Here is a 22,585-nt window from a genome sequence, read left to right on the forward strand (position 1 = left end):
GTGTGAGGGACACACCCTGGGGACACCTGAGTGCACAAGGGACACCTGAGTGTGTGAGGGACACGGCCTGGGGACACCTGAGTGTGTGAGGGACCCACCTGGGGACACCTGAGTGTGTGAGGGACAGGCCTGGGGACACCTGAGTGTGTGAGGTACATGGCCTGGAGACACCTGAGGATGTGAGGGACACGGCCTGGGGACACCTGAGTGTGCAAGGGACACCTGAGTGTGTGAGGGACACAGCCTGGGGACACTTGAGTGTGCAAGGAGCATGCCCTGGGGACGGGGGATGTGGGAGTGTGCGAGGGACAGGCCTGGGGACATGGGAGTGTGCCAGGAACACACCCTGGGGACACCTGAGTGTGCAAGGGACACACCCTGGGGACAGGGACAGGTCAATGTGCGTGACACACCTGGCATCACTCAGGCACATCTGGGGGCATTTGACCACACCTGGGGACACTTGGGGACATCTGGGCACACCCGGGGACATCCTTGCACGCCCCCTTGCACACTCCCCTGCCCCCCCACCAGCTCACCTGCACCCCCAGCCCCACCCCGGCCACTTCACCAGGCCACACCTGTGTCACCCTCGTGTCACCTGTGTGTTACTGTGTCATCCGTGTTTCTCAGTGTCACTGCCATGTTACCCCCGTGTCACCCATGTTATCTGTGTCACTCGCGTGTCTCAGTGTCACCCACATGTCACCGTGTCACCCATGGCATCCCCATGTCACTTGCATGTGTCAGTGTCACCCCCAGGTCACCGTGTCACCCCCATGTCACCTGTGTGTTACCATGTCACCCGCCTGTCTCAGTGCCACTCCCATATCACCCCCATGTCACCCACATTACCCATGTCACCCATGTCTCAGTGTCACCCCCATGTCACCATGTCACCCATGCCATCCCCTTGTCACCCCCATGTCACCCACATTACCCCTGTCACTCATGTGACTTGGTGTCCCTCCCGTGTCCCCATTGTCCCCAAGGTGTCACACCGGTCCCAGTCCCGCGGGTCCTTTATTTACAGGGTCTATACACGGCTGTACAGCCCCTCCCCCACCCGGGGGGGAGGGGACACGGCTGTCCCCAGTGCCACCAACCCATAGGAGAGGGGACACGGCTGTCCCCAGTACCACCAACCCATGGGAGAGGGGACACGGCTGTCCCCAGTGCCACCAATCCATGGGAAAGGGGACACGGCTGTCTCCAGTGCCACCAATCCATGGGAGAGGGGACACGGCTGTCCCCAGTGCCACCCAGGTTTGGGGGGGACACGGGGGCTCCTGGTCCTGGGGAGTTTGGAGGGTCCTGGGAGTCCCCAGTGTCACCACAAGTGTCCCTGTCACCACAAGTGTCCCCAGGCCCTGGTTGGTGGCACCTGGGGACAGGAGCTTGTCCTGGACTTGGTGGTGTCCCCAAGGCTGTGACAGCAGAGAGGTGGCACCTGGGGACAGGAGCTTGTCCCCAATCCTGTGATGGCAGGGAGGTGGCACTTGGGGACCAGAGTCCATCCTTGACCCCACACCAACAGGGAGGGGACACCTGGGGACAGGAGCTTGTCCTGGGGCTCGTCCCCAAGCCTGTGACGGCAGGGAGGTGGCACTTGGGGACCAGAGTCCATCTCTGAAGCAGGAAGGTGGCACTTGGGGGACTGGAGAACGTCCTTGAGCTCCTTGGTGGTGTCCCCAAGCCTGTGCCAGCAGCAAGGTGACACTTGGGGACCGAAGAATCTCCTGGGGCTTGGTGGTGTCCCCAACTCCATGTGCCAGCAGGGAGGTGACACTTGGGGACCAGAGTCCATCCTTGACCCCACACCAGCAGGGAGGTGACATTTGGGGACCAGAGTCCATCTTGTCCCCACACCAGCAGGGAGGTGACACCTGGGGACCACAGCCAGTCCTGGGGCACTGTCCTTGTCCCCAACTCCATGTGCCAGCAGGGAGGTGACACAGCAGGGAAGTGACACCAACAGGGAGGTGACACCGGGGGACTGAAGTCCATCCTTGACCCCACGCCAGGGAGGTGACACTTGGGGACCAGAGTCCATCCTTGACCCCACAGCAGCAGGGAGGTGACACAGTCCTGGGGCACTGTCCTTGTCCCCACAGCAGCAGGGAGGTGACACCAAGGACCAGAGTCCATCCTTGACCCCACACCAGCAGGGAGGTGACAGTCCTGGGACATTGTCCTTGTCCCCAGCCCCACACCAGCAGGGAGGTGACACCAGGGGACTGAAGTCCATCCTTGACCCCACACCAGCAGGGAGGTGATACCCACGGACAGGAGCAGTGGGGACAGAGCCGGGCGGGTGCGAGGGGGGCTGGCTGTCTCCAGGTGTCCCCTGGTGTCCCCCCGGGGCCCGGCTCACACCAGGTGGCCGCGGCCGTTGATGTAGATGCCGTTGGAGCTGGGCTTGGCCTGCAGCATGCCGTTCTCCTGCACAAAGTGCGTCATGGCCGCCTTGATGGGGTCCCCCCCGCCGCCCCCACCCTCCTCCTCCTCCTCCTTGGGCTCCTTCCCGCCGGGCGCCGGTGGCACCGTGGGGACAGCGGGGACAACCACAGGGACGTCGGTCTGCGTCTCGATCTCCCGCACCGTGGAGAGCGTGGAGTAACTGCGGCCCTCGGGCTCCTCGCTCTGGGGACAAGGGACAAGGGACATGTCAGGGGTGTCACCGGGTGTGGGGCGGGGATTGGTGGGGACATGGGGTCCAATGGGGACATGGGGACTGTGGGCACTATGGGGACATGGGGACTGTGGGAACCAATGGGAACATAGGGATCATGGGGATGTGAGGACAAATGGGGACACAAGGACCAGTGGGGACATGGGAACCATGGGCACCATGGGGACATGGCATTGATGGGAACACAGGGACCAGTGGGGACATGGGCACTGATGGGGACCAATGGGGACATTGGAACCATGAGGACCAATGGGGGCATGGGGTCCAATGGGGACATGGGGACCAATGAGACCAGTGGGACATGGGCACCATGGGGACATGGGGACCAATGGAGATGTGGGCATTGTGGGGACATGGGGACCATGGGGACATTGGAACTATGGGTACCAATGAGGACATGGGCACTGTGGGGACATGGACACCGTGGGGACATGGCATTGATGGGGACACAGGGACCAATGGACACTGATGGGGACCAATGGGGACATTGGAACCATAGGGACCAATGGGGACATGGGCACTGTGGGGACATGATGACCAGTGGGGACATGGGGACCAATGGGGACATGGGCACTGTGGACACATGGGGTCCATGGGGATGTGGGGACAAATGGGGACCAATGAGACCAGTGGGGACACGGGCACTGCTGGGGACATGGCATTAATGGGGACATGGAGACCCTGGGGACGTGGGCACTGCTGGGGACATGGCCACCATGAGGGGACACAGACACTCATAGGAACATGGGTGCCACCAGGGACATGGCCACCATGGGGACACAGGGATCAGTGGGGACATGGCCACCACGGGGACATGATCAGAACAAGGACATGGACAGGGACACCAATGGGGACATGGGGACATGGACATCACTGTGGGGGACATGGGTTCCACTGGGGCCAGGAGTGTCACAGGGGACAGGGACACCCCAGGAACACGGTGACCCTGTGTCCACTGGTGTCCCCGTGTCTCACCATGGCGGAGCAGATGCTGGTGCCACGCAGGCTGTCCCCTCTCAAGCTGTCCCCCCTCAGGCTGTCCCCTCGCAGGCTGTCCCCCCTCAGGCTGCCCTGGCGACTCTCCGTGCGCAGCTGCAGCGTCTCCTCCAGCTGGGACATGATGGTCAGCACCCAGGACACACCGGACACACCAAGGACACCCCCAGACACCCCAAAGTCTGACCCCATGGACATTCAATGGACATCCCCAGACACACCAAGGACACCCCCAGACACCCCATGGACACCCGAAAGTTTGACCCCAAGGACATCCCATGGGTACCCCATGGACATCCCAAAGCCTGACCCCATGAACATTCCATGGACACACCAAAGTCTGATCCCATGAACACCCCATGGACACCCCAAGGACACCTCATGGACACCCCATGGACATCCCCCAGTTTGATTCCATGGAGACCCCATGGATGGCACAAAGTCTGACCCCATGGACACCCCATGGACACCCTATGGACATTCCATGGACATTCCATAGACACCCCATAGTTTGATTCCATGGACACCCCATGGACACCCCAAAGTTTGACCCCATGGAAGTTCCATGGACAACCCATGAACATTGCAAAACCTGACCCCATGGACACCCCATGGATCCTCCATGGACATCCCCCAGTTTGATTCCATGGAGACCCCATGGACATCTCCTAGTCTGACCCCACGGACACCCCATGGACATTTCATGGACACCCCAAAGTCTGACCCCATGGGCATTCCATGGATATTCCATGGACATCCCAAAGCCTGACCCCATGGACACCCCACAGCCCAACCCAAGCCCCCCTTCCTTGGGCACCCCAAGGCCCTGCACCCCCACCCCGAGCTCCCCAAAACCCCAACCCCGGGCCCCCCAAGCCCCCCTGGTGCCCCCCATTTCCGTGTCCTCACCTGTGCCCGGGGGTCGCTGCTGTGGCTGGAGTGGAGCCTCCGGATGGAATTTTCCCGGGTCAGCGTCAGCTCCTCCTCGCTGGGGACACGGGGGACACTCAGTACCCCTGTGTCACCCCCCTGTGTCCACCAATGTCCCCTGTGTCCCCTCATGTCCTCCCAGTCCTCCCTTGTCCCGCTGTGTTCCCCATGTCCCTCATGTCCTGCCATGTCCTCTGTGTCTATCCCATGTCCACATGTGTCCACCTCTATCTTCCATGTCCTTGTGTCCATCCTGTCTCCCATTGACCCCTGTCCTCCATTGTCCCCCCATGTCCCCCTGTGTCCCCATGTCCCTGCATCCCCTCATGTCCCTGTGTCCCCGTGTCCCTCCATGTCGCCCAGTGTCCCCATGTCCCTGCGTCCCCTCATGTCCCCATGTCCCTCCATGTTCCCGTGTCCCCCAATGTCCCCTATGTCCATCCATGTCCCTCCATGTACCTGTGCCCCACAATGTCCCCACATGTCCCCCCATGTCCCCATGTCACCCAGTGTCCCCCCATGTGTCCCCATATAGCCCTATGACCCCCATGTCCTTCACGTCCCCCATGTCCCTTGTGTCCCCAAGTCCCTCCATGTCCCCATGTCCCTCCATGCACCTGTGTCCCCCAGTGTCCCCCCATGTCCCCATGTCCACTAGCGTCCCCTATGTCCATCCATGTCCCCATGTCACCTTTGTCCCCACATCCCTCCGTGTACCCCTATGATCCACATGTCCTTCACATCCCTTGTGTCCCCTGTGTCCCCATGTCCCTCCATGTCCCCAATGTCCCCTCTCATCCCCATGTCCCTTGTGTCCCCATACACCCTCATACCTACCATGTCCCACCATGTCCCCATGTCCCACCATGTCCCCTGTGTCTGCATGTCCATCCATGTCCCCCAGTGTCCCCCACATCCCCATGTCCCTCTATATCCCCAAGCCCCTTCATGTCCCCCAGTGTCCCCTCGTGTCCCCCCCTGTCCCCTCCCTTACTACTTCTCGGAGATGCGCTGTGTTTTGCGTTTGTGGTACAGGGTCATGACCACCACGACGATGACGAGGACGCAGAGCAGGACGGCGGCGATGACCCCGACCACCACCACCGAGGCCGACACCAGGTCCACGCGGCGCACCGTGTCCTCTGCGGGCACCCAAGGGGGTCAGGGGGCACCCCGAAATGGGGGGACACCCTACAGGGGACAGCCCAAACCGGGGGGACACCCCACAAGGGCTAGGGGGCACCCTGAAATGGGGGGACACCCCAAAGGGGACAGGGGACACCCCAAAACGGGGGAGACCCCAAAGGGGTCAGGGGACACCCCAAAAGGTAGTGTGGGACGGTGGGTGGTGGGTGACCAGTGGGTGAGGATGGACAGTGAGAGGTGTCAGAGGGACAGATGGACAACCCATGGATGGACAAGTCCATGGATAGGCAGATGGATGGACAGATGGACAGGTCCATCCATGGATAGAAGAGTGTCCACAGATGGATGGAGGGGCATCCAGGATCAGATGGAGTGACAGGGACATCCAGGGGTGGGAGGATGGACAGACCATGGACAGTGGGTGGGGAGGGACAACAAGAGGGGATGGATGTCAGAGGGATGGATGGACAGATGGACGGATAAGCAAGAATCTGGAGGCATGACCACGTGGGTGAGTGGGCGGAAGGGCGGATGAGTGGACGGAAGGGTGGGTGACTGGACGGAAGGGTGGGTGAGTGGACAGAAGGGTGGGTGACTGGATGGAAGGGTGGGTGACTGGACGGAAGGACAGAGGAGTGGACAGAAGGGTGGAGGAGTGGACAGGAGGGTGGATGAAGGGATGGAAAGACAGATGAATGGACGGAAGGACGGATGAGCAGACAGAAGGGCGGGTGAGCAGACAGAAGGGCGGGTGAGTGGACAGAAGGGCGGGTGAGTGGACAGAAGGGTGGAGGAGTGGACAGAAGGATGAAGGAGTGGACAGAAGAACAGATGAGTGGACGGAAGGACGGATGAGGGGACAGAAGGACAGATTACTGGATGGAAGGGTGGATGAGTGGACGGAAGGGCGGGTGTGAGCAGGCAGTGAGTAAAGCTGGGCTGGGTGAGCACACGATGAGTGGACGGGCGTGGAAGAGGGATGGACCTTGGTGGGACGGGCACAGGGTGGGAGGAGCAGAGGAGGGAGGGACAGACAGACGGATGAGTGGATGAATCGGTGTGTGGATGGACAGATGGACAGATGGGCGTATGAGTGGATGAATGGATGTGTGGATGGACAGATGGGTGAGTGGATGAGTGGATGAATGGATGGACAGATGAGTGGACAGAGGGATGGGTGGATGAATGGATGAATGAATGAATGGATAATGGATGGATAGATGATGGATGGATGGATGGATGGATGGATGGATGGATGGATGGATGATGGATGGATGGATGGATAAGTGGATGGTCAGATAAACAGACAAACAGATGGACATACAGACACATGGAGCAACCAAGCCCAGCACTCCCCTCACCACACTCTCCCTTCTGCCATGCCCACCCAGGTGTCCCCCTGTCCCTGTCCCCACCTGTGGCGCGTCCCCGGATGCTGACGTTGGCCCGGGCCTCCTTGGCGGCCACCCGGTTGGACACTCGGCACACGTAGTCACCGGCGTCGGCCACGGCCAGCGGCCGCTGGAACAGCAGCGTGTCCCCCTTGACCCTGACACCCGCGGGCAGCGGCGCATCCACCCTGTGGGGACAGCTCGGTGTCAGCCCCAGGGACAGCCACGGTGACAACCCCAGTGACATGTCCCCATGACAGCCCTGGTGACATGTCCCCATGACAGCCCTGGTGACAGCCCCTGGTGTCAGCTCCGGTGACAACCCCAGGAACAGCCCCTGGTGACAACCCCTGGTGACATCTGTCAGTGACACCCCATAACAGCCCTGGTGACAGCCCCGGTGACCACCACAGTGACAACCCCAGTGACAGCCCCTGCTAACAACCCTCAGTGACATCTCCCTGTGACAGCCCCCAGTGACAGCCCCAGGGACATCTCCTGGTCACGGCCCCAGTGACGGCCCTGGTGACAGCCACAGTGACAGACCCTGATGACAACCCTGAGTGACATCTCCTCGTGACAACCCTGGTGACCGCCCCCAGTGATAGCCCCCGGTGACAATCCCGGTGACACCCCCGGTGACAGCCCCGGCCTGCCCGGGCGGTGCCATCGGTGCCATCAAAGCCGCCGTGCCGGTTCCCACGGGTGCCGCCCAGCCGGGCCTGCCCAGGCACGCGGCACTGCCAGGCCCTGCCAGGCCCAGCCACGGCGGCACCGGCACCGGCACGGCACGGGCGGGGGCAGGACGGGGGTGGGGAGCGGGGACAGGGAGGTGACAGGGATGGGGGGACATGGAAGGGACAGGGGAACGTGGCACAAGGACAGGGGGATGTGGAAGGGACAGAGGGACGTGGCAGTGACAGGGATGTGACAGGGACAGGGGGATGTGGAAGAGACAAGGGTGACACAACAGGGACATGGAAGGGACAGGGGGACACGGAAGGGACAGGGTGATGTGACACAGGAGGGACAGGGGGATGTGGCAGGGACAGGGGGGACATGGAAGGGACAAGGGTAGCACAGCAGGGAGGTGGTAGGGACATGGGCACAGGGACATGGGCACAGGGACACGGCAGGGAAAAGAGGGACATAGCAGGGACAGAGGGACGTGACAGGGACAGGAGGGACACAGGAGGGACAGGGGGACATGGAAGGGACAAGAGGACACAACAGGGACATGGCAGGGACAGAGGATGTGGCAGGGACTCGGGATGTGACCAGGACAGGGGGACACAGCAGGGACAGGGGGACACAGCAGGGCCAGGGGGGACACCAGCACCGGCAGCGGGGACACAGACACTGGCAGGGACACGGCAGGGACACAGTCAGGGGGACACAGTGGGGACAGAGCTGGGGCAGGGGACACCACAGGGACACAAACCTGCTCCAGACCCTGCTGGGGACACAGCCATGCTCTGGGGACACAGGCGAGGGGACCCAGGGCAGGGGGCTGTGGGGAGGTGACAGGAGGTGACGGGGGGGACAGTGAGTGACAATGAGTGACAGGGGGTGACAGGGGGGGACAGTGGCCTCACCGTGTCCAGTTGTAGGTCGGGGGGGGGTTGCCGTCCCCCAGGCAGGTCAGCGCCGCCCCCTCCATCCCCTCCTGCCACTCGGCCGTGTGGCCCAGCACCGACGCATCCGACAGGTCTGGGGACACCGAGGGGACACCCAGGGGACAGTCAGGGGACAAGGTCCCACGGCCCCGCTGTGCCCCCCATGGCCACGGTGTCCACCTGTGTCCCTCACCCTCCCCATGCCCAATGTCCCACCTTCCGTGTCCCCAAGGTCCTTCGTGCCAGCATCCCCCAGTGTCACCTGTGTCCCCCACACTCCCAATGTCACTTGTGTGCCCCATGTCCCCAACACCCTCCACCTGCCCAGTGTCCCCAATGTCCCCGATGTTCCCCACGATTTCCATGTCCCCAATGTCCCCTGTGCCCAGGATGTCCCCAAAGCCCTCCATGTCCCCATGTCCCCAGTGCCCTCCATGTCCCCAAGGTCCCCCAGGTCCCCAGTGCTCCCTGTGTCCCCAATGCCCGTCATGTCCCCAGTGCTCTCCATGTCCCCAACTCCTTCCATGTCCCCAATGCCCATCATACCCAATGTCCCCTACACCCTCCATGTCCTCCTGTCAGTCCCCATGTCCCCAAATGACCCCCATGTCCCCAACATCCCCAATGCCCCAATGTCCCCCATGTCCCCAACACGTCCCATGTCCCCAATGCCCTCCATGTCCCAAATACCTCCCACACTCCCCATCACCCTCAATGCCCCCAACACCCTCCATGTCCCCAATGCCCCCCACACCCCCAACACCCTCCATGTCCCCCATGCCCCCCACACCCCCCACGCCCCCATCACTGCCCGCTGGCGCACAGGCGACGCTGAGCGTGTGCGTGATCCTCTTCTCGTGGCGCAGGCCGGGGTGTGCCACCACGCAGGTGAGGCTCTTGCCGTTCATGCTGCGCCCGGGCACCAGGAAGAACTCGCTGGTGACGGAGGCGGAGCGCGCGTGGGCCGAGCGCCGCGTGGCGTTGGTGCCGCGCACCTCGGTCTCCCAGCGCACCGACGGCACCGGGCTGCCCTCGGCCGTGCACGAGGCCGCCAGCGTCCGGCCCTGGCCCTCCTCCAGCGGCGGGCCCGGGTTCAGGATGGGCAGCGGTGGCACTGATGGGGGGACAGGGTGGTTAGGGCATGGTGGGGATGGTGGTGGTCTGGGGGGTCATTGGGGGCTTGGGGTGTTGGTGGTGTGTGGGGTGTCCACATGGCAGTGGTGCCCATCGTGCTCCCAGTGCCTTCTGTGTACCCAAAGTCCCCAAACTGCCCATGCCCGTGGTGTCCCCTGTGCCCTCCATGTGCGCCATGTGCCCCATATCTCCTATCCCCATGTGCCCAATGTCCCCTGTCCCACATACCCCATGTCCCATGCGTCCCATGTGTCCCATACCCTCATGTCCTGTGTTTCATGTCCCCCATGTCCTCTACATCCCCCATACCCCCCATGTCCCCTGTGTCCCATGTACCCTGTGTCCCCAGCCACACGTGCCCCATGTCCCCTATGTCCCACATGCCCTACATGTCCCATGTCCCACGTATCCCATGTCACCTATATGCCCCCTATGCCCTATATGCCCATGACCCCATATCCTCTGTCCCATATGTCCCCTGTCCCATGTGCCCCATGTCCCCTCCATGTCCTGTGTTCCATGTATCACCCGTGTCCCCTATGCCCCCCATCCCTGTCCCATGTACCCTGTGTCCCTGGGCCCCCCATACCCCACATGTCCCCTGTCACCCCCGTGTCCCCCAAGCCCCACATCCCTGTCCCATGTATCCTATGTCCCCTGTGTCCATGTTCCTTGCCCTACATGCCCCACGTCCCACATGCCCCATGTTCCCTGTGCCCCACATCCCTGTCCCACCTGTCCCACATCCCACATGTTCCCCCTGTGTCCCTGTGTCCCCTGTGCCCCCCATACCCCACATGTCCCACACTCCCTGCCCCTGCGTCCCCCTGTCCCCTGCTCACCGAGCACCCTGAGCGTGAGGCGCCCCTCGAAGTTGCCCATGGGGAAGGTGATCAGGTGGCACTCGTAGTCGCCCTCGTCGCCCTGCACGGCGTTGCGCAGCACGATGGCGCCGTCGCCGAGGTCGCCGTGCCCGTGGCGCAGCACACGGCCCACGAAGGGCTCCTGCACGTGCTCGCCGTGCTGCGGGTTCAGCACGGCCACCTCGGCGGGCACCGCGCCCGCGCCGCCGCGCTTCAGCCACGTCACCTGCACCACCTGCTCCTGCTCCTGCGCCCGGTACCGGCACGGCAGCACCACGTCCTGGCCCAGCACGGCCGTCACGCTGCGCGGCACCTCCACGCGACCACCGCCTGTGGGGACACATGGGGGGACACCTGAGTGACACCTGGGGGACACCTGGGGGACACCTGAGTGTGGGTACAGGCACCTCCACGCGGCCACCACCTGCAGGGACATGGGGGGACACCTGTGACACCTGAGTGACACCTGAATGTGGCACCTGGGACACCTGAGTGACACCTGAGCGTGACATCTGTGTATTAAACCCCTGTGTGCAGGTAGAGGCACCTCCACCCGGCCGCTGCCTGTGGGGACATGGGGACACCTGAGTGACACCTGTGACACCTAAGGGACACCTGAGTGTGGGTACAGGCATCTCCACGCGGCTGCCACCTGTGGGACACACAGGGGGACACCTGGGATACCTGAGGGACACCTGAGTGTGACACCTGTAACATCTGAGTGTGGGTACAGGCACCTCCACGCGGCCACCACCTGTAGGACGGGGTGGGGGACACCTGTGACACCTGAGTGTGGCACCTGGGACACCTGAGTGACACCTGGGGGACACCTGTGACACCTAAGTGACACCTGGGACATCTCAGTGTGGGTACAGGCACCTCCATGCGGCCACCACCTGCGGGGACACGGAGGGACACCTGAGTGTCACCAGGTGTGGCACTGAGCACGGGCACAGGGATGTGGCACCTCCACCCGCGGGGACACACGGGGACCTCAGGGTGGCCCTTGTGTCACCACCTGTGGGCACCTGGGGGGATTCCAGGTGTGTGAGAGCACATCTGGGCACACCTGCACAGGGCTTGGGCACAGCTGGGCACACTCACACACACCTGGGCACACTCACACAGGGCTTGGGCACACCTGGGCACACCTGCAGGGTTTGGGGTTCAGTTTGGGGGGCTGGCTGGGCTTTGGGGTGCAGATTGGGGGTGCGGATTTGAGCTGCAGGTTTGGGGTACAGGATTTGGGGTGAGGGTGCCGGGGGCTGCCTTAGGGTTTTGGGGCAGTTTTGGGGTTCAGGATTTGGGGTGCAGATTTGGGGTGCTGGATTTGAGGTGCCGGATTTGGGGGGGCTATTGAAGGATTTGAGGCAGAGATTTGGGGTGCAGTTTTGGGGACAGGCTGAGGATTTGGGGGGCAGGTTTGGGGTTGAGAATTTGGCGTACAGAATGTGGGGTGCAGTTTGGAGGTCCAAGATTTGGGGTGCAGGATTGGGGGTGCAGTTTTAGGGTGCTATCAGGGGATTTGAGGTGCATTTTTGGGGTGCAGTTTTGGGGACAGGCTGAGGTTTTTGGGGGCAGGATGGTGGTTGAGAATTTGGGGTGAAGGTTTGGGGTGCAGAATGTGGGGTGCAGGATTTGGGGCTCATTAGGAGCCTTTGGGTTCGAGTTTGGGGTGCAGCATTTGAGGTGCAGATTTGGGGTGCGGGATTGTGGATGAGAATTTGGGGTGCAGAATGTGGGGTGGAGGATTTGGGGTGCAGGATTGTGGTTGAGATTTTGGGGTGCGGGGTTTGGGGCTCTAAAGGTGCCTTTAGATCCAAGTTTGGGGTGCAGTTTTGTGGTGTAGAATTTGGGGTGAAGGTTTGGGGTGCAGAATGTGAGGTGCGGGATTTGAGGACAAGGTTTGGGGCGCAGATTTGGGGTCCAGTTTTGGGATGCAGGATTTGGGGTGCAGGATTGTGGTTGAGAATTTGGGGTGCAGTTTTGGGGTGCAGGATTTGCGGCTATTTAGGAGTCTTTAGGTTCCAGTTTGGGGTCCAGGATTTTGGGATCTCCTTGGTGTGGGGGTTAGGTGCATTTTTGGGGGTGCATTTTTGGCAGTGGGCGTGTCCGGGACGAGGGGGCGTGTCCGCAGTTTTGGGGGGGCGTGTCCCGCCCCGCCGCCGCCGCCAGAAGCGGCCGGGCCGGCCCGTCCAGCCCAACCGGCCGGGACGGATCCCGCTCTGCCGCCCCCGCCGAGCCCCCCCGGGGGCTCCCCCAAACGCCCCCCACCCCCTAAACCCCCCGAGGACCCCAGACTCATTAAGCCTTTCATTAATCACCCCTCGCAGCCTCCACGTGCCTCAGTTTCCCCAAGCGCCGCCGCGCTGCAGAGCGAACGGGGAGCTCGGGGTGGGATTGGGGGGGTCCCGTGAGCGGTCCTGGGGGTTCCCGCGGGGGTCCCCGCGGCCGTGGGACCGTTCTGGGGTTCCGTGGGGAGGTTCCCCCCCTCGGGGCGTCCCCACCCAGCGGGGCCCGAGCGCGTGGGAACGGGCGCGGGGAACCGGCAGAACCGGCCCCGCTGCCCCCACGCCCCGCCGGGCGGGGGGGGGAGCCCAAAACCGGCCCCGGCAGCGGCCGTGGGGGGGTCCCGGGGGGTCTCGGGGGTTGGGGGGGGGTCCCCCAAATTCCAACGGGGGTCGAGCCCCGATTGGGGGAGGGGGGAGGCGCTCAAGGCGGTTTTTCCCACGGGGACGCGCGCGCACGTGCGGGGCCACCCTCGGTCCCCGCACCCCGAGATTGGGGGGACACGAGTGGAGGGACCCCCGGCCCCCAATCCCAAAATCCAAAAAAATCGCTCGCAAGCGCGTGGGAACGCCTTGCACACTCGTGGGAACGCCTTGCACACTCGTGGGAACGCCTTGCACACGCGTGTGCGCCCCACGCCCCCGCAAGGCACCGAGGAAGGTGCGGGGACCCCCTCGAGCCCCCCCACAGCGTGCGGATCTCGCGTGGGGGGTGGGAGGGCTCAGCGCCCTTTGGTGGTCCCCAGCTCGTTCCCACGCGTACCCAGGGGAAACTGAGGCACAGATGGGGGGGGGCGGGGCAGAACAGGGACCCCCCCCCGGGGCCATCCCGGTGGTGTCGCCGTTCCCACGGTTTGTCGTCCCCCCCCCCACAACCTCGGATGTCCCCAAACGGGTCCGCGTGCCCTGGGGAGGGGGGGGGGGAGCGGAGCCCACGCAGAGGCGCAGGTGCGCACGCACGGGCACGCGCGCAGGTGTGCGCGCACACGCGTGTGAAGCGCCCGAGGCGCTGCTCCCCCCGCACCCCATCATCATCATCATCATCATCATCCCCCCAATCACGGACACACGGACACGCGGGGCCGCAGGTGCACACGCGAGCGCTCCCACGTACACACACACACACACACGCGCGCACCTGCACACACGCGTGTGCGCGCACACCTGCGCGCGCCCCCGCCGCTCCCGGTTTCACCTCAACCCCCGCTCCGTGGGATCCCCGGTTCCTCTCCCCCCACCCCATCCCGGTCCCGGTCCCGGTTCGGCCCCTCCGGGAGCTGCCGGTGCCCCCCGGTACCCCCGAGCCCCGGTGCCGGTCGGGGAGAACCGTGGGAAGCGCTCCCGCTCCCGGGACCCCTCGCAGCCGCTCCCGGTCCTTATCCCGGTTTTATCCCGGCTTTATCCCGGCTTTATCCCGGTGCCGGTGCAAGCGCCGGTGTCCCGTGGCCCTTACCGGTGACGGCGAGCAGGAAGCCGAGCAGGAGCACGGGCGCCCCGGGCATCCCGCGGGGCTCCATGCGGAGCGCTCCGGGCTCACGGCGCCGCTCGGGGCCCGGGCAGCACCATCCGGACCGGAGCGGGCCCCACCGGCACCGCCGGGACAGCGCCGGGACAGCGCCGGGACAACCGGGCACGGCCTCGGCGGCTCCCTCCGGGCAGTACCGGGACGCACCGGGACGCACCGAGGCGCTCCGGGCTGAGCCGGGCCGGACCGGGCGGGACCGGGGCCGAGCCGGGCCGGTGGCGGCGGAGGGGCCGGTGCTGCTCGGCTGCGGGACGGTACCGGGGCAGGGGCGGGGCGGGGCGGGGCTCGGGGGGCGGGGCCTGGCGGGGCGGGGCAGGGGGGGCGGGGGCCGGACCGGTCCGGCAGGTCCGGCCGGGGGCGGGGCCGAGGGCGCGGCCTTAAAGCGGCGATGGCCGCGGGGGGAGCGGTGGGGCCACACCCGGCGGGGGGAGCGGCGGGGCTGGGAGCGCTCCCAGTGCTCCCAGTAACCTGCCAGTGTTCCCTCCCAGTGCTCCCAGTAACCTGCCAGTGTTCCCTCCCAGTGCCCCCTCCCAGTGCCCTCCATGGCTCCCCCAGCACTCCCAGTGCACTCCACGGACCTCCCAGTGTCCCCCACAGATCTCCCAGTCCACCCAGTAACCCCCAATGGACTTCCCAGTGACCCCCCCATGACATTCCCAGCGCTCCCAGTGCCCTCCCAGTACTCCCAGTACCCCTGATGGCACCCCCGGTGCTCCCTCCCAGTACTCCCAGTGCCCTCCGTGGCTCTCCCAGTGTTCCCAGTGACCCCCATGGACCTCCCAGTGCCCCCAGTGACCCTCGTATCCCCCCCCCCCAGTCCATTCCTGTCCCCTCCCAGTGCTCCCAGTAATCCTCCATGGATGTCCCAGTGCTCCCAGTGCCCCCCCAATCCTTCCCATTCCCCCCCTCCCAGTATATCCCAGTTCCTTCCCGCACCTGGGGGCCGTCACCGACACCCCCAAAAGTTTTGGGATCCCCGAATTTCCCCCAAGGAAACCCAATGGGAGTTGGGGGGGGGGGGGGCGTTTATTGACACAGCAAAAATTGGGAAATTTGGGAAAAACCGGGAACGGGAATGGGGGGGGGGGGGGGATCAGCAGAGGCCAGACCCAGCTGAGAACACCCGGGGGACCCCAAAATTGAGGGGCGGGGACAGGGATCCCCTCAGGACCCCCCAACTTCGGAGCTCTCCGGGGAGGGGTCCTTGGAAGCGGAGCAGATGTGGAAAATCCCTGGGTGTGGGGGGAAAGGGGGGTTAGGGGGGTGAGGAGGGGATTTGGGAACCCCAAAATTCCCCCAAAAAATTGTGGGAAATGGGGGGGGGGGGGAATCTCATTCCCTGCAGAGCCCGGGCACAGCTCAGCGCAGGGATGGACACCCCAATTCCAGTGACCCCCCCCAAAATCCCCGTGACCCCCAAATCCCCCTGACCCCCCAATCCCTGCGACCGCCCCGTTCCCATGTCCCCCTCCCCCCCCCGGTTCCGGTGTCCCTCCCGTTTTCCCTCCCGTTCCCGTGCTCCCCCCAATTCTCCTGACACCCTCCATTATCGTGACCCCCCCAAATCCGCGTTCCCGTTCCCTCCTATTCCCGTTTACCCGTTCCCCCCCCCCCCCCATTCTCGTTTCCCCCCGCACCGTTCCGGTGCTCGCCGTTCCCGTTCCCGTCCCGTTCCCCACCCCCCCATTCCCGTTGCCCCCGTTCCGGCGCCCCCGCCCCCGTTCCCGTTTCTTCCCCCCCTCCATTCCCGTTTCCCACGCCCCCGTTCCCGTTCCTCTCCTCCTCTCCTATTCCCTTTTCCCTCCCCTCTCCCGTTTCCCCCCTCCCGCTCCCGTTTCCCCCCTCGTTCCCATTCCCGTTCCCCGCCATTCCTGGTCCCGTTCCCGGTACCGGCCGGTTCCCCCGGTTCCCGTTTCCCTCCAATCCCCGTTCCCCCCCCTCCCCATTCCCGTTTCTCCCCTCCATTCCCGGTTCCCCCCCCCCCCCCCCCAGTTCCCATTGCCGCTCCCGGCCGATCCCTCCGGTTCCCGTTTGCCCGCCTCCATTTCCATCCCGGTTCCCCCATTCCCGTTCCCGGTTCCGTTCCCGGTACCGGCCGATCCCCCCGGTTCCAGTTTTTTCCCCTCCATTCCCGTCCCAGTTCCCCCCATTCCCGCTCCCGTTCCCGTTCCCCGCCATTCCTGGACCGGTTCCCCGCCCCCGTTCCCATTCCCGGTCCCGGTTCCGTTCCCGGTACCGGCCGATGCCAGCAGCGCCGCCGCCACCCAGGCCAGGATGAAGGACCAGGAGAAGCTCCAGGAGCTGCGGGGGGGGCCCAGCAGGGCCAGAGCCCCCCCAGAACCGAGCCCGAGCCCCAGGAGGGACAGCAGCCCTGGGGACAGCGGGGACAGGAGTGACAACAGAGTAGGGACAGGGACAGGGGACAGCTGAGTGACAATAGAGCAGGGACAGGGGACAGTGTGGGACAGGAACAGCAGGGACAGGGGACAGCTCAGGACCGGGACAGCTTGGGACAGCAGGGATAGCTCGGGACAGGGACAGCAGGGACAGGAGTGACAACGGAGCAGGGACAGGGGACAGTTCGGGATGAGGACAGCAGGGGCAGGGGACAGCAGAGCAGGGACAGGAGTGACAATGGAGCAGGGACAGGGGACAGTTTGGGACAGGAGTGACTGGGGACAGCAGGGACAGGAGTGACAATGGAGCAGGGACAGGGGACACTTCGGGGCACTGATGATCCCCAAATTCCCACCCAGCAGGGACAGGGGACAGCTCAGGACAAGGGTGACACTCCCAGCAGGGACAGGGGACAGTTCGGGACAGCAGTGACAATGGGACAGGGACAGTGGACAGCTCAGGACAGGGGTGACACTCCCACCAGGGACAGGGACAGCCCCGATGTCCCCAAATCCCCACCCTGCCCAGCCCAGCGCTGCCCCTCTGGGGACAGTCCCCAACCCCTGTGTCCCCCCTATCCCCCCATGTCCCCAATGTCCCCAGTGACCCCGATGTCCCCAGTGTCCCCACGTACCTGCCAGCAGCAGGGTGGCCCCCGCTGCCCGTTCCCGCTCCCGCCGGGCCCCGCCGGGCCCCCAGGGGCAGCCCCAGGACGAGCCCCGCGGCCGCGGCCACCACCGAGAGCAGCAGCAGCGCCCGGGTGGCCTCCAGGAGAGCTGGGGAGGGGACACGGAGCGGGGACAGCGTGGGGACACCGCGGGGACACGAGGGTGGCACCCCCGGTTACCGTCTCCAGGGGACACCCGCGGGGACAGCTCTGAGGGTGGCACCACCATGGACAGGGGTGGGGACACTGGGGACAGGGATGGACCCCCCCCCACAATTTCTGTCCTGCACATGGGTGACATCTCCAGGGGACGCTGAGGACACCCGTGGGGATGGCTGGGGACGCCACAGGGACACCATGAGGTGTGGGGACATTGGGGACAGAGATGGAACCCCCCCAAATTCCAGCCCTGCACGGGGGTGACACCTCCAGGGGACACCCATGGGGACATCTCTGGTGTTGGCACCACCGGGGACAGCGGGGCCACCCAGGGATGGGGACATTGGGGACAGAGATGGAACCCCCCAAATTCCTGCCCTGCACGGGGGTGACACCTCCAGGGGACGCTGGGGACACCCGTGGGGACAGCAATGACACCACCAAGGGTTGGGGACATTGGGGACAGTGATGCCCCCCCCCCCGTTGCCGCCCTCTTGTCCCCATGCCGGCGTACCTGGGGTGGTGGCATGCGGGTGGCACTGTCCCCCGAGGCAGCCGTGCCACAGCCCCAGGCTGGCCGTGCCCCCCGGTGCCCGGCGCTGTGCCCAGAACGGGGTGGCCGTGGCGGCCACCAGCAGTGCCAGCCCGGTGGCACCGCACAGAGACCCCCCCAGCGGCATCCTGAGGGGACACGGGGACAGCTTGGGGACAGCTTGGGGACAGCGTGAGGAGAGCATGGGGACAGTGTGGGGACACGGGGACAAGCATGGGGACACGGGGACAATGTGGGGATAGTGTGGGGACATCTCTGGGGGACACAGGGACAGGCATGGGGACACAGGGACGGGTGTGGGGACATGGGGACAGCTGGGGACAGCGTGGGACAGGCGTAGGGCTTAGTGTGGGGACAGAGTGGGAACACGGGGACAGTGTGGGGACATGGGGACAGCTTGGGGACATGGGGACAGTGTGGGGACACAGGGACAGGTGTGGGGACAGCTTGGGGACAGCATGGGGACAGCGTGGGGGCAGCGTGGGGACATGGGGGCAAGCATGGGGACAATGTGGGGATAGTGTGGGGACATCTCTGGGGGACATAGGGACAGTGTGGGGACACGGGGACAGGCGTGGGGACAGTGGCAGGGACATGGGGACAGCCCTGGGTGCATCTGTGGGGGACAGGAGGATGCCCAGGATGTCATCTCATGGGGACACAGGGGACGTCCCAGGGGACATGGGGACAATTGTGGGGACACCTGTGGGGACATCCCTGAGGGGAGGGGTTACACGGGGGTGGCACCTCTGGGGACACAGGGGGACATCCCTAGGGGACAGTGGGGGGGACACAGGGGACATTGGGGACAGACACAGGGGACATTGGGGACATTGGGACTCACCTGCCGTCAGCAGCCACGGTGCCACTGGCCCATGGGCGCCTGTCCCCGTGTCCTGCTGTCCCCGTGTCTGTCCTGCTGTCCCCGTGTGTGTCCCGCTGTCCCCAGGGAGGGGACAGGGCCCCCGGCACGTGGCACTGCCATTGTTGGGGACACAATGCGGGAAGGCTCTGGCTGCTGAGGTGGCACCACAAGCCTGTCCCCAGGCGGGTGACACCGCTGGGAGGGGGGGACACGGCCCTGGTGACACGGACGGGTCCTGCCAGGCCTTGGGGACAGCGGGTGACAGCCCCGAGGGCAGGCTGGGGACACTGGGAACACTGCCCGGGCTGGAAAGGGGACACTGGGGACAGTGGGGACACTGGGGACACTGCAAACATGGGGACATGGGGGGCATTGGGGACAGGGACACTGGGGACAGTGGGGTCAGGGACATTGAGGACATGGGGACACTGGGGACAGTGGGGACAATGGGTACAGGGACACTGGGGGAACACTGGGGACAATGGGGACACTGGGGACATGGGCACATGGGGACACGAGGACAAGGACAGTGGGGACATGGGGACACCGGGGACACACATAGGTGTCAGTGCCCGCGGGCCGGTGGCAGCGGGAGGACCGCGGTGACACTGGCGGTGACAATGGCGGTGACAATGGCGGTGACAATGGCGGTGACAATGGTGACGATGCCGCGGCCGCCGCGCGGGGGCGCCCCAGAGCAGGGGGGGCTGCAGGGGGCACCTGGTGGGGGCGAGAGGGGCGACCCTCAGGGACTGCACCCCCAAATCCCACAGAGAACCCAGAGAGACCCCAAATCCTACAGAGACCCCAAATCCCACAGAGACCCCACAGTGACCCCAAATCCTACAGAGACCCCAAATCCCACGGAGACCCCACAGTGACCCCAAATCCTACAGAGAGACCCAAATCCCACAGAGAGACCCCAAATCCAACAGAGATCCCAAATCCTATAGAGACCCCCGAGAGAGACCCCAAATCCCACAGAGACCCCAAATCCCACAGAGAGACCCCAAATCCTACAGAGACCCCAAATCCTATAGAGACCCTCGAGAGAGACCCCAAATCCCACAGAGCGCCCCCAGAGACCCCAAATCCCCCCGAGACCCCAAATCCCACAGACCTCCCCACATCCCATCAAGCCCCCAGACCCAACACTGGGGAAGGGCTCGGGTGTGGTTCTGGGGGTCCCGGGGGTGTCCCGGGGGTCTCACCGAGTGCCACCCGCAGTGTCACAGTGCCACACGAACAGTCGCCGTCCCCCACCAGCAGACACGTGAAGGTGCCACTGTCCCCTCCCTGCACATCCCGCAGCTCCAGCGACACCGGGGCGACATCGGCGGCGACATCGGCGGCGACACCGGGGGTGACACCGGGTGCCACCAGCGCTGCCCTGGCGCCGTACGGGGGGTGGCACCGAGGGGGACCCCGGCCCCGGGCGCACACGGGGACAGCGGGGACAGCGGGGTCACCCCCAAAGTGCCACCAGCGCACTGTCACCAACCGGCCCAGGGGCGCGCCCGCCGCGGGACAGCGCAGGGTGACACTGGAGCCCAGAGTGGCGTTGGTCACCGCCAGGCCACCGTGAGGGCTGCGACAATGCTGGCACCCCCCCGCGGGGCCACCGGGACCTGGCGACAACGCGCGGTGTCACACCGGGGGTGGCACCGGAGCCGTGGTGGCGCTGGGGACAGGGGGGACAGATGGGAGGGGTCCGTGAGGGGACCCTGGAGGTGTCACTGTCCCATGGGAGGGGGTGACACTGCTGGGGGACACTCGGGGACAGCGATGGGGACAGGGACGGGGACAGCGACATTCCCCCTCAGTTCCGAGCCCTGCAGCCCCTCCGCGTCCCCCGCACCCCCAAATCCCGCCCCCTGTGAGCCCCCAGACCCCCAAGAACCCCCCTCACTCCCGGCACTCTCAGTTCTTCCCCCAGACCCCCCAAAACCCCCCTGAACCCACAAACCCCCAGACCCCGAACCCCCCCAAACCCCCCTGGACCCCCCAGAACCCCCTGAAACCCAAAACCGACAGACCCCGAAACCCCCTGAACCCCACAAAACCCCCCACAACCCCAAACCCCACAGACCCTGAACACCCTCGAAACCCCTTTGGGCCCCCCCAGAACCCCAAAGCCCCAGACCCCGAACCCCCCGGAACTCCTTGAACCCCAAACCCACAGACCCTGAACCCCTCTGGACCCCCCCCAAAACCCCCAACCCCCGAGCCCCCCGGACTCCCTGCACCCCCCAAACCCCCCTGAACCCCCCCCCCAAAACCCCCAGAACCCCAAACCCCCCAGACCCCGGACCCCCCCAAACCCCCCTGGACCGCCCCAGAACCCCAAACCCCCCAGACCCCGAATCCCCCAGAACCCCCTGGACCCCCCCCCCCAGAACCCCCTGAACCCCGAACCCCCCGGACCCCGAATCCCTCTGAACCCCCCCCGAACCTCCTGAACCCCAAACCCCACAGCCCCCCGAACCCCCTGAACCCCCAAAACCCCCCTGGACTCCCCCAGAACCCCCAAATTCCCCAGACCCCAAATCCCTCAGACCCCAAATCCCCCCAGAACCCCCTGGATCCCCCCTGAACCTCCTGAACCCCAAACCCCACAGACCCCGAATCCCTCTGAACTCCCCCTGAACCCCCAGAACCCCAAACCCCACAGACCCTAAGCCCCCCAGAACCCCAAATCCCACAGACCCCGGGACCCCCTGAACCCCCAAAACCGCTCAGAACCCCCAAACCCCCCCTGAACCCCAAACCCCCCGAGCTCCCCCAAACCCACCGGGGGTCCCCAGGGCCGCCCCCAGCCCCAGGGGCAGCAGCAGCAGCAGCTCCCACATGGCCCCGGGGGCACCCACAGGTGACACACGGGTGACACCGCCGGCCGCGGGGGGGACACGGGGGGGTCACAGGGCCCGGCCCTGCCACGTGGCGGCCGCTCCTCCCCGCGGGCCGCGCGGGCTGGCCCCAATGTCCCCAAATGTCCCCAAATGGCCCCTGCGGGTGTCCCCACGCCAGCCCCAGCCAAGTGTTGGGGTCACCTCCTGTGTCACTGTCACCCCCGTGGCTCTGCCAGGGTGTCACTGTCACCAGCGTGTCCCCACAAAGTGTCCCCGTGTCCCTCTCAGGGTGTCCCTGCCACACCCGTGTCCCTGCCAGGGTGTCCTTGTCACCCCCCTGTCCCCCCAAACTGTCCCTGTGTCCCCCTAATGTGTCCCCATGTCCCTCCAAAGTGTCCCCATGTCCCATCCAGGCTGTCCCTGCCACGCCCATGTCCCCCCGAAGTGTCCCCGTGTCCCTCTCAGGGTGTCCCTGCCATGCCCGTGTCCCTGCCAGGGTGTCCCTGTCACTCCC

At 65.1% G+C, this 22,585-nt stretch overlaps 3 protein-coding genes across 3 annotated transcripts; all 3 read right to left on the reverse strand.

Annotated features, from left to right (window-relative positions):
* Window positions 1–1,955: 1,955 nt before the first annotated feature.
* Window positions 1,956–14,967, reverse strand: NECTIN4 (nectin cell adhesion molecule 4). The gene is made up of 9 exons (XM_074529717.1): window positions 14,510–14,967; window positions 10,748–11,098; window positions 9,595–9,885; window positions 8,751–8,865; window positions 7,180–7,343; window positions 5,613–5,760; window positions 4,598–4,676; window positions 3,668–3,802; window positions 1,956–2,643 (listed from the first exon to the last, which is right to left on the reverse strand). The coding sequence occupies exons 1-9, from the start codon at window positions 14,571–14,573 to the stop codon at window positions 2,371–2,373; spliced, it is 1,620 nt and encodes a 539-aa protein (XP_074385818.1). The 5' UTR covers window positions 14,574–14,967; the 3' UTR covers window positions 1,956–2,370.
* A 549-nt stretch (window positions 14,968–15,516) lies between these two features.
* LOC141725698 (uncharacterized) lies at window positions 15,517–19,643 on the reverse strand. Its single transcript, XM_074529719.1, has 5 exons — window positions 19,202–19,643; window positions 18,319–18,485; window positions 17,613–17,754; window positions 16,818–16,952; window positions 15,517–15,813 (listed from the first exon to the last, which is right to left on the reverse strand). Exons 1-5 carry the CDS (start codon window positions 19,641–19,643, stop codon window positions 15,746–15,748), a joined length of 954 nt encoding a protein of 317 aa, XP_074385820.1. The 3' UTR covers window positions 15,517–15,745.
* A 75-nt stretch (window positions 19,644–19,718) lies between these two features.
* On the reverse strand, window positions 19,719–22,123 carry LOC141725700 (uncharacterized). The gene is made up of 3 exons (XM_074529721.1): window positions 22,014–22,123; window positions 20,434–20,850; window positions 19,719–19,942 (listed from the first exon to the last, which is right to left on the reverse strand). Exons 1-3 carry the CDS (start codon window positions 22,069–22,071, stop codon window positions 19,788–19,790), a joined length of 630 nt encoding a protein of 209 aa, XP_074385822.1. The 5' UTR covers window positions 22,072–22,123; the 3' UTR covers window positions 19,719–19,787.
* Window positions 22,124–22,585: the final 462 nt, after the last annotated feature.

Source organism: Zonotrichia albicollis, chromosome 30, assembly GCF_047830755.1.
Source record: "Zonotrichia albicollis isolate bZonAlb1 chromosome 30, bZonAlb1.hap1, whole genome shotgun sequence".
Classification (NCBI taxonomy): domain Eukaryota; kingdom Metazoa; phylum Chordata; class Aves; order Passeriformes; family Passerellidae; genus Zonotrichia; species Zonotrichia albicollis.

What these genes read in the sequence shown, in the direction of transcription:
- NECTIN4 (XM_074529717.1), bottom strand. Translation starts at nt 14,573, where the DNA reads ATGGAGCCCCGCGGGATGCCCGGGGCGCCCGTGCTCCTGCTCGGCTTC. An exon ending in CTTCCTGCTCGCCGTCACCG is followed by an intron (nt 11,099 to 14,509) that starts GTAAGGGCCACG and finishes GTGTCCCCACAG; the next exon opens with GCGGTGGTCGCGTGGAGGTG. An exon ending in CAGCGCATCTCCGAGAAGTA is followed by an intron (nt 4,677 to 5,612) that starts GTAAGGGAGGGG and finishes CCGTGTCCCCAG; the next exon opens with CGAGGAGGAGCTGACGCTGA.
- LOC141725698 (XM_074529719.1), bottom strand. Translation starts at nt 19,643, where the DNA reads ATGTCCTCAATGTCCCTGACCCCACTGTCCCCAGTGTCCCTGTCCCCA. An exon ending in GGCCACCCTGCTGCTGGCAG is followed by an intron (nt 16,953 to 17,612) that starts GTACGTGGGGAC and finishes CGCTGTCCCCAG; the next exon opens with GGCTGCTGTCCCTCCTGGGG. An exon ending in GGCGCTGCTGGCATCGGCCG is followed by an intron (nt 15,814 to 16,817) that starts GTACCGGGAACG and finishes CCCCACACCCAG; the next exon opens with GGATTTTCCACATCTGCTCC.
- LOC141725700 (XM_074529721.1), bottom strand. Translation starts at nt 22,071, where the DNA reads ATGTGGGAGCTGCTGCTGCTGCTGCCCCTGGGGCTGGGGGCGGCCCTG. An exon ending in GGCGGCCCTGGGGACCCCCG is followed by an intron (nt 20,851 to 22,013) that starts GTGGGTTTGGGG and finishes CGTTGTCGCCAG; the next exon opens with GTCCCGGTGGCCCCGCGGGG. An exon ending in GACACTGCGGGTGGCACTCG is followed by an intron (nt 19,943 to 20,433) that starts GTGAGACCCCCG and finishes CGCCCCCACCAG; the next exon opens with GTGCCCCCTGCAGCCCCCCC.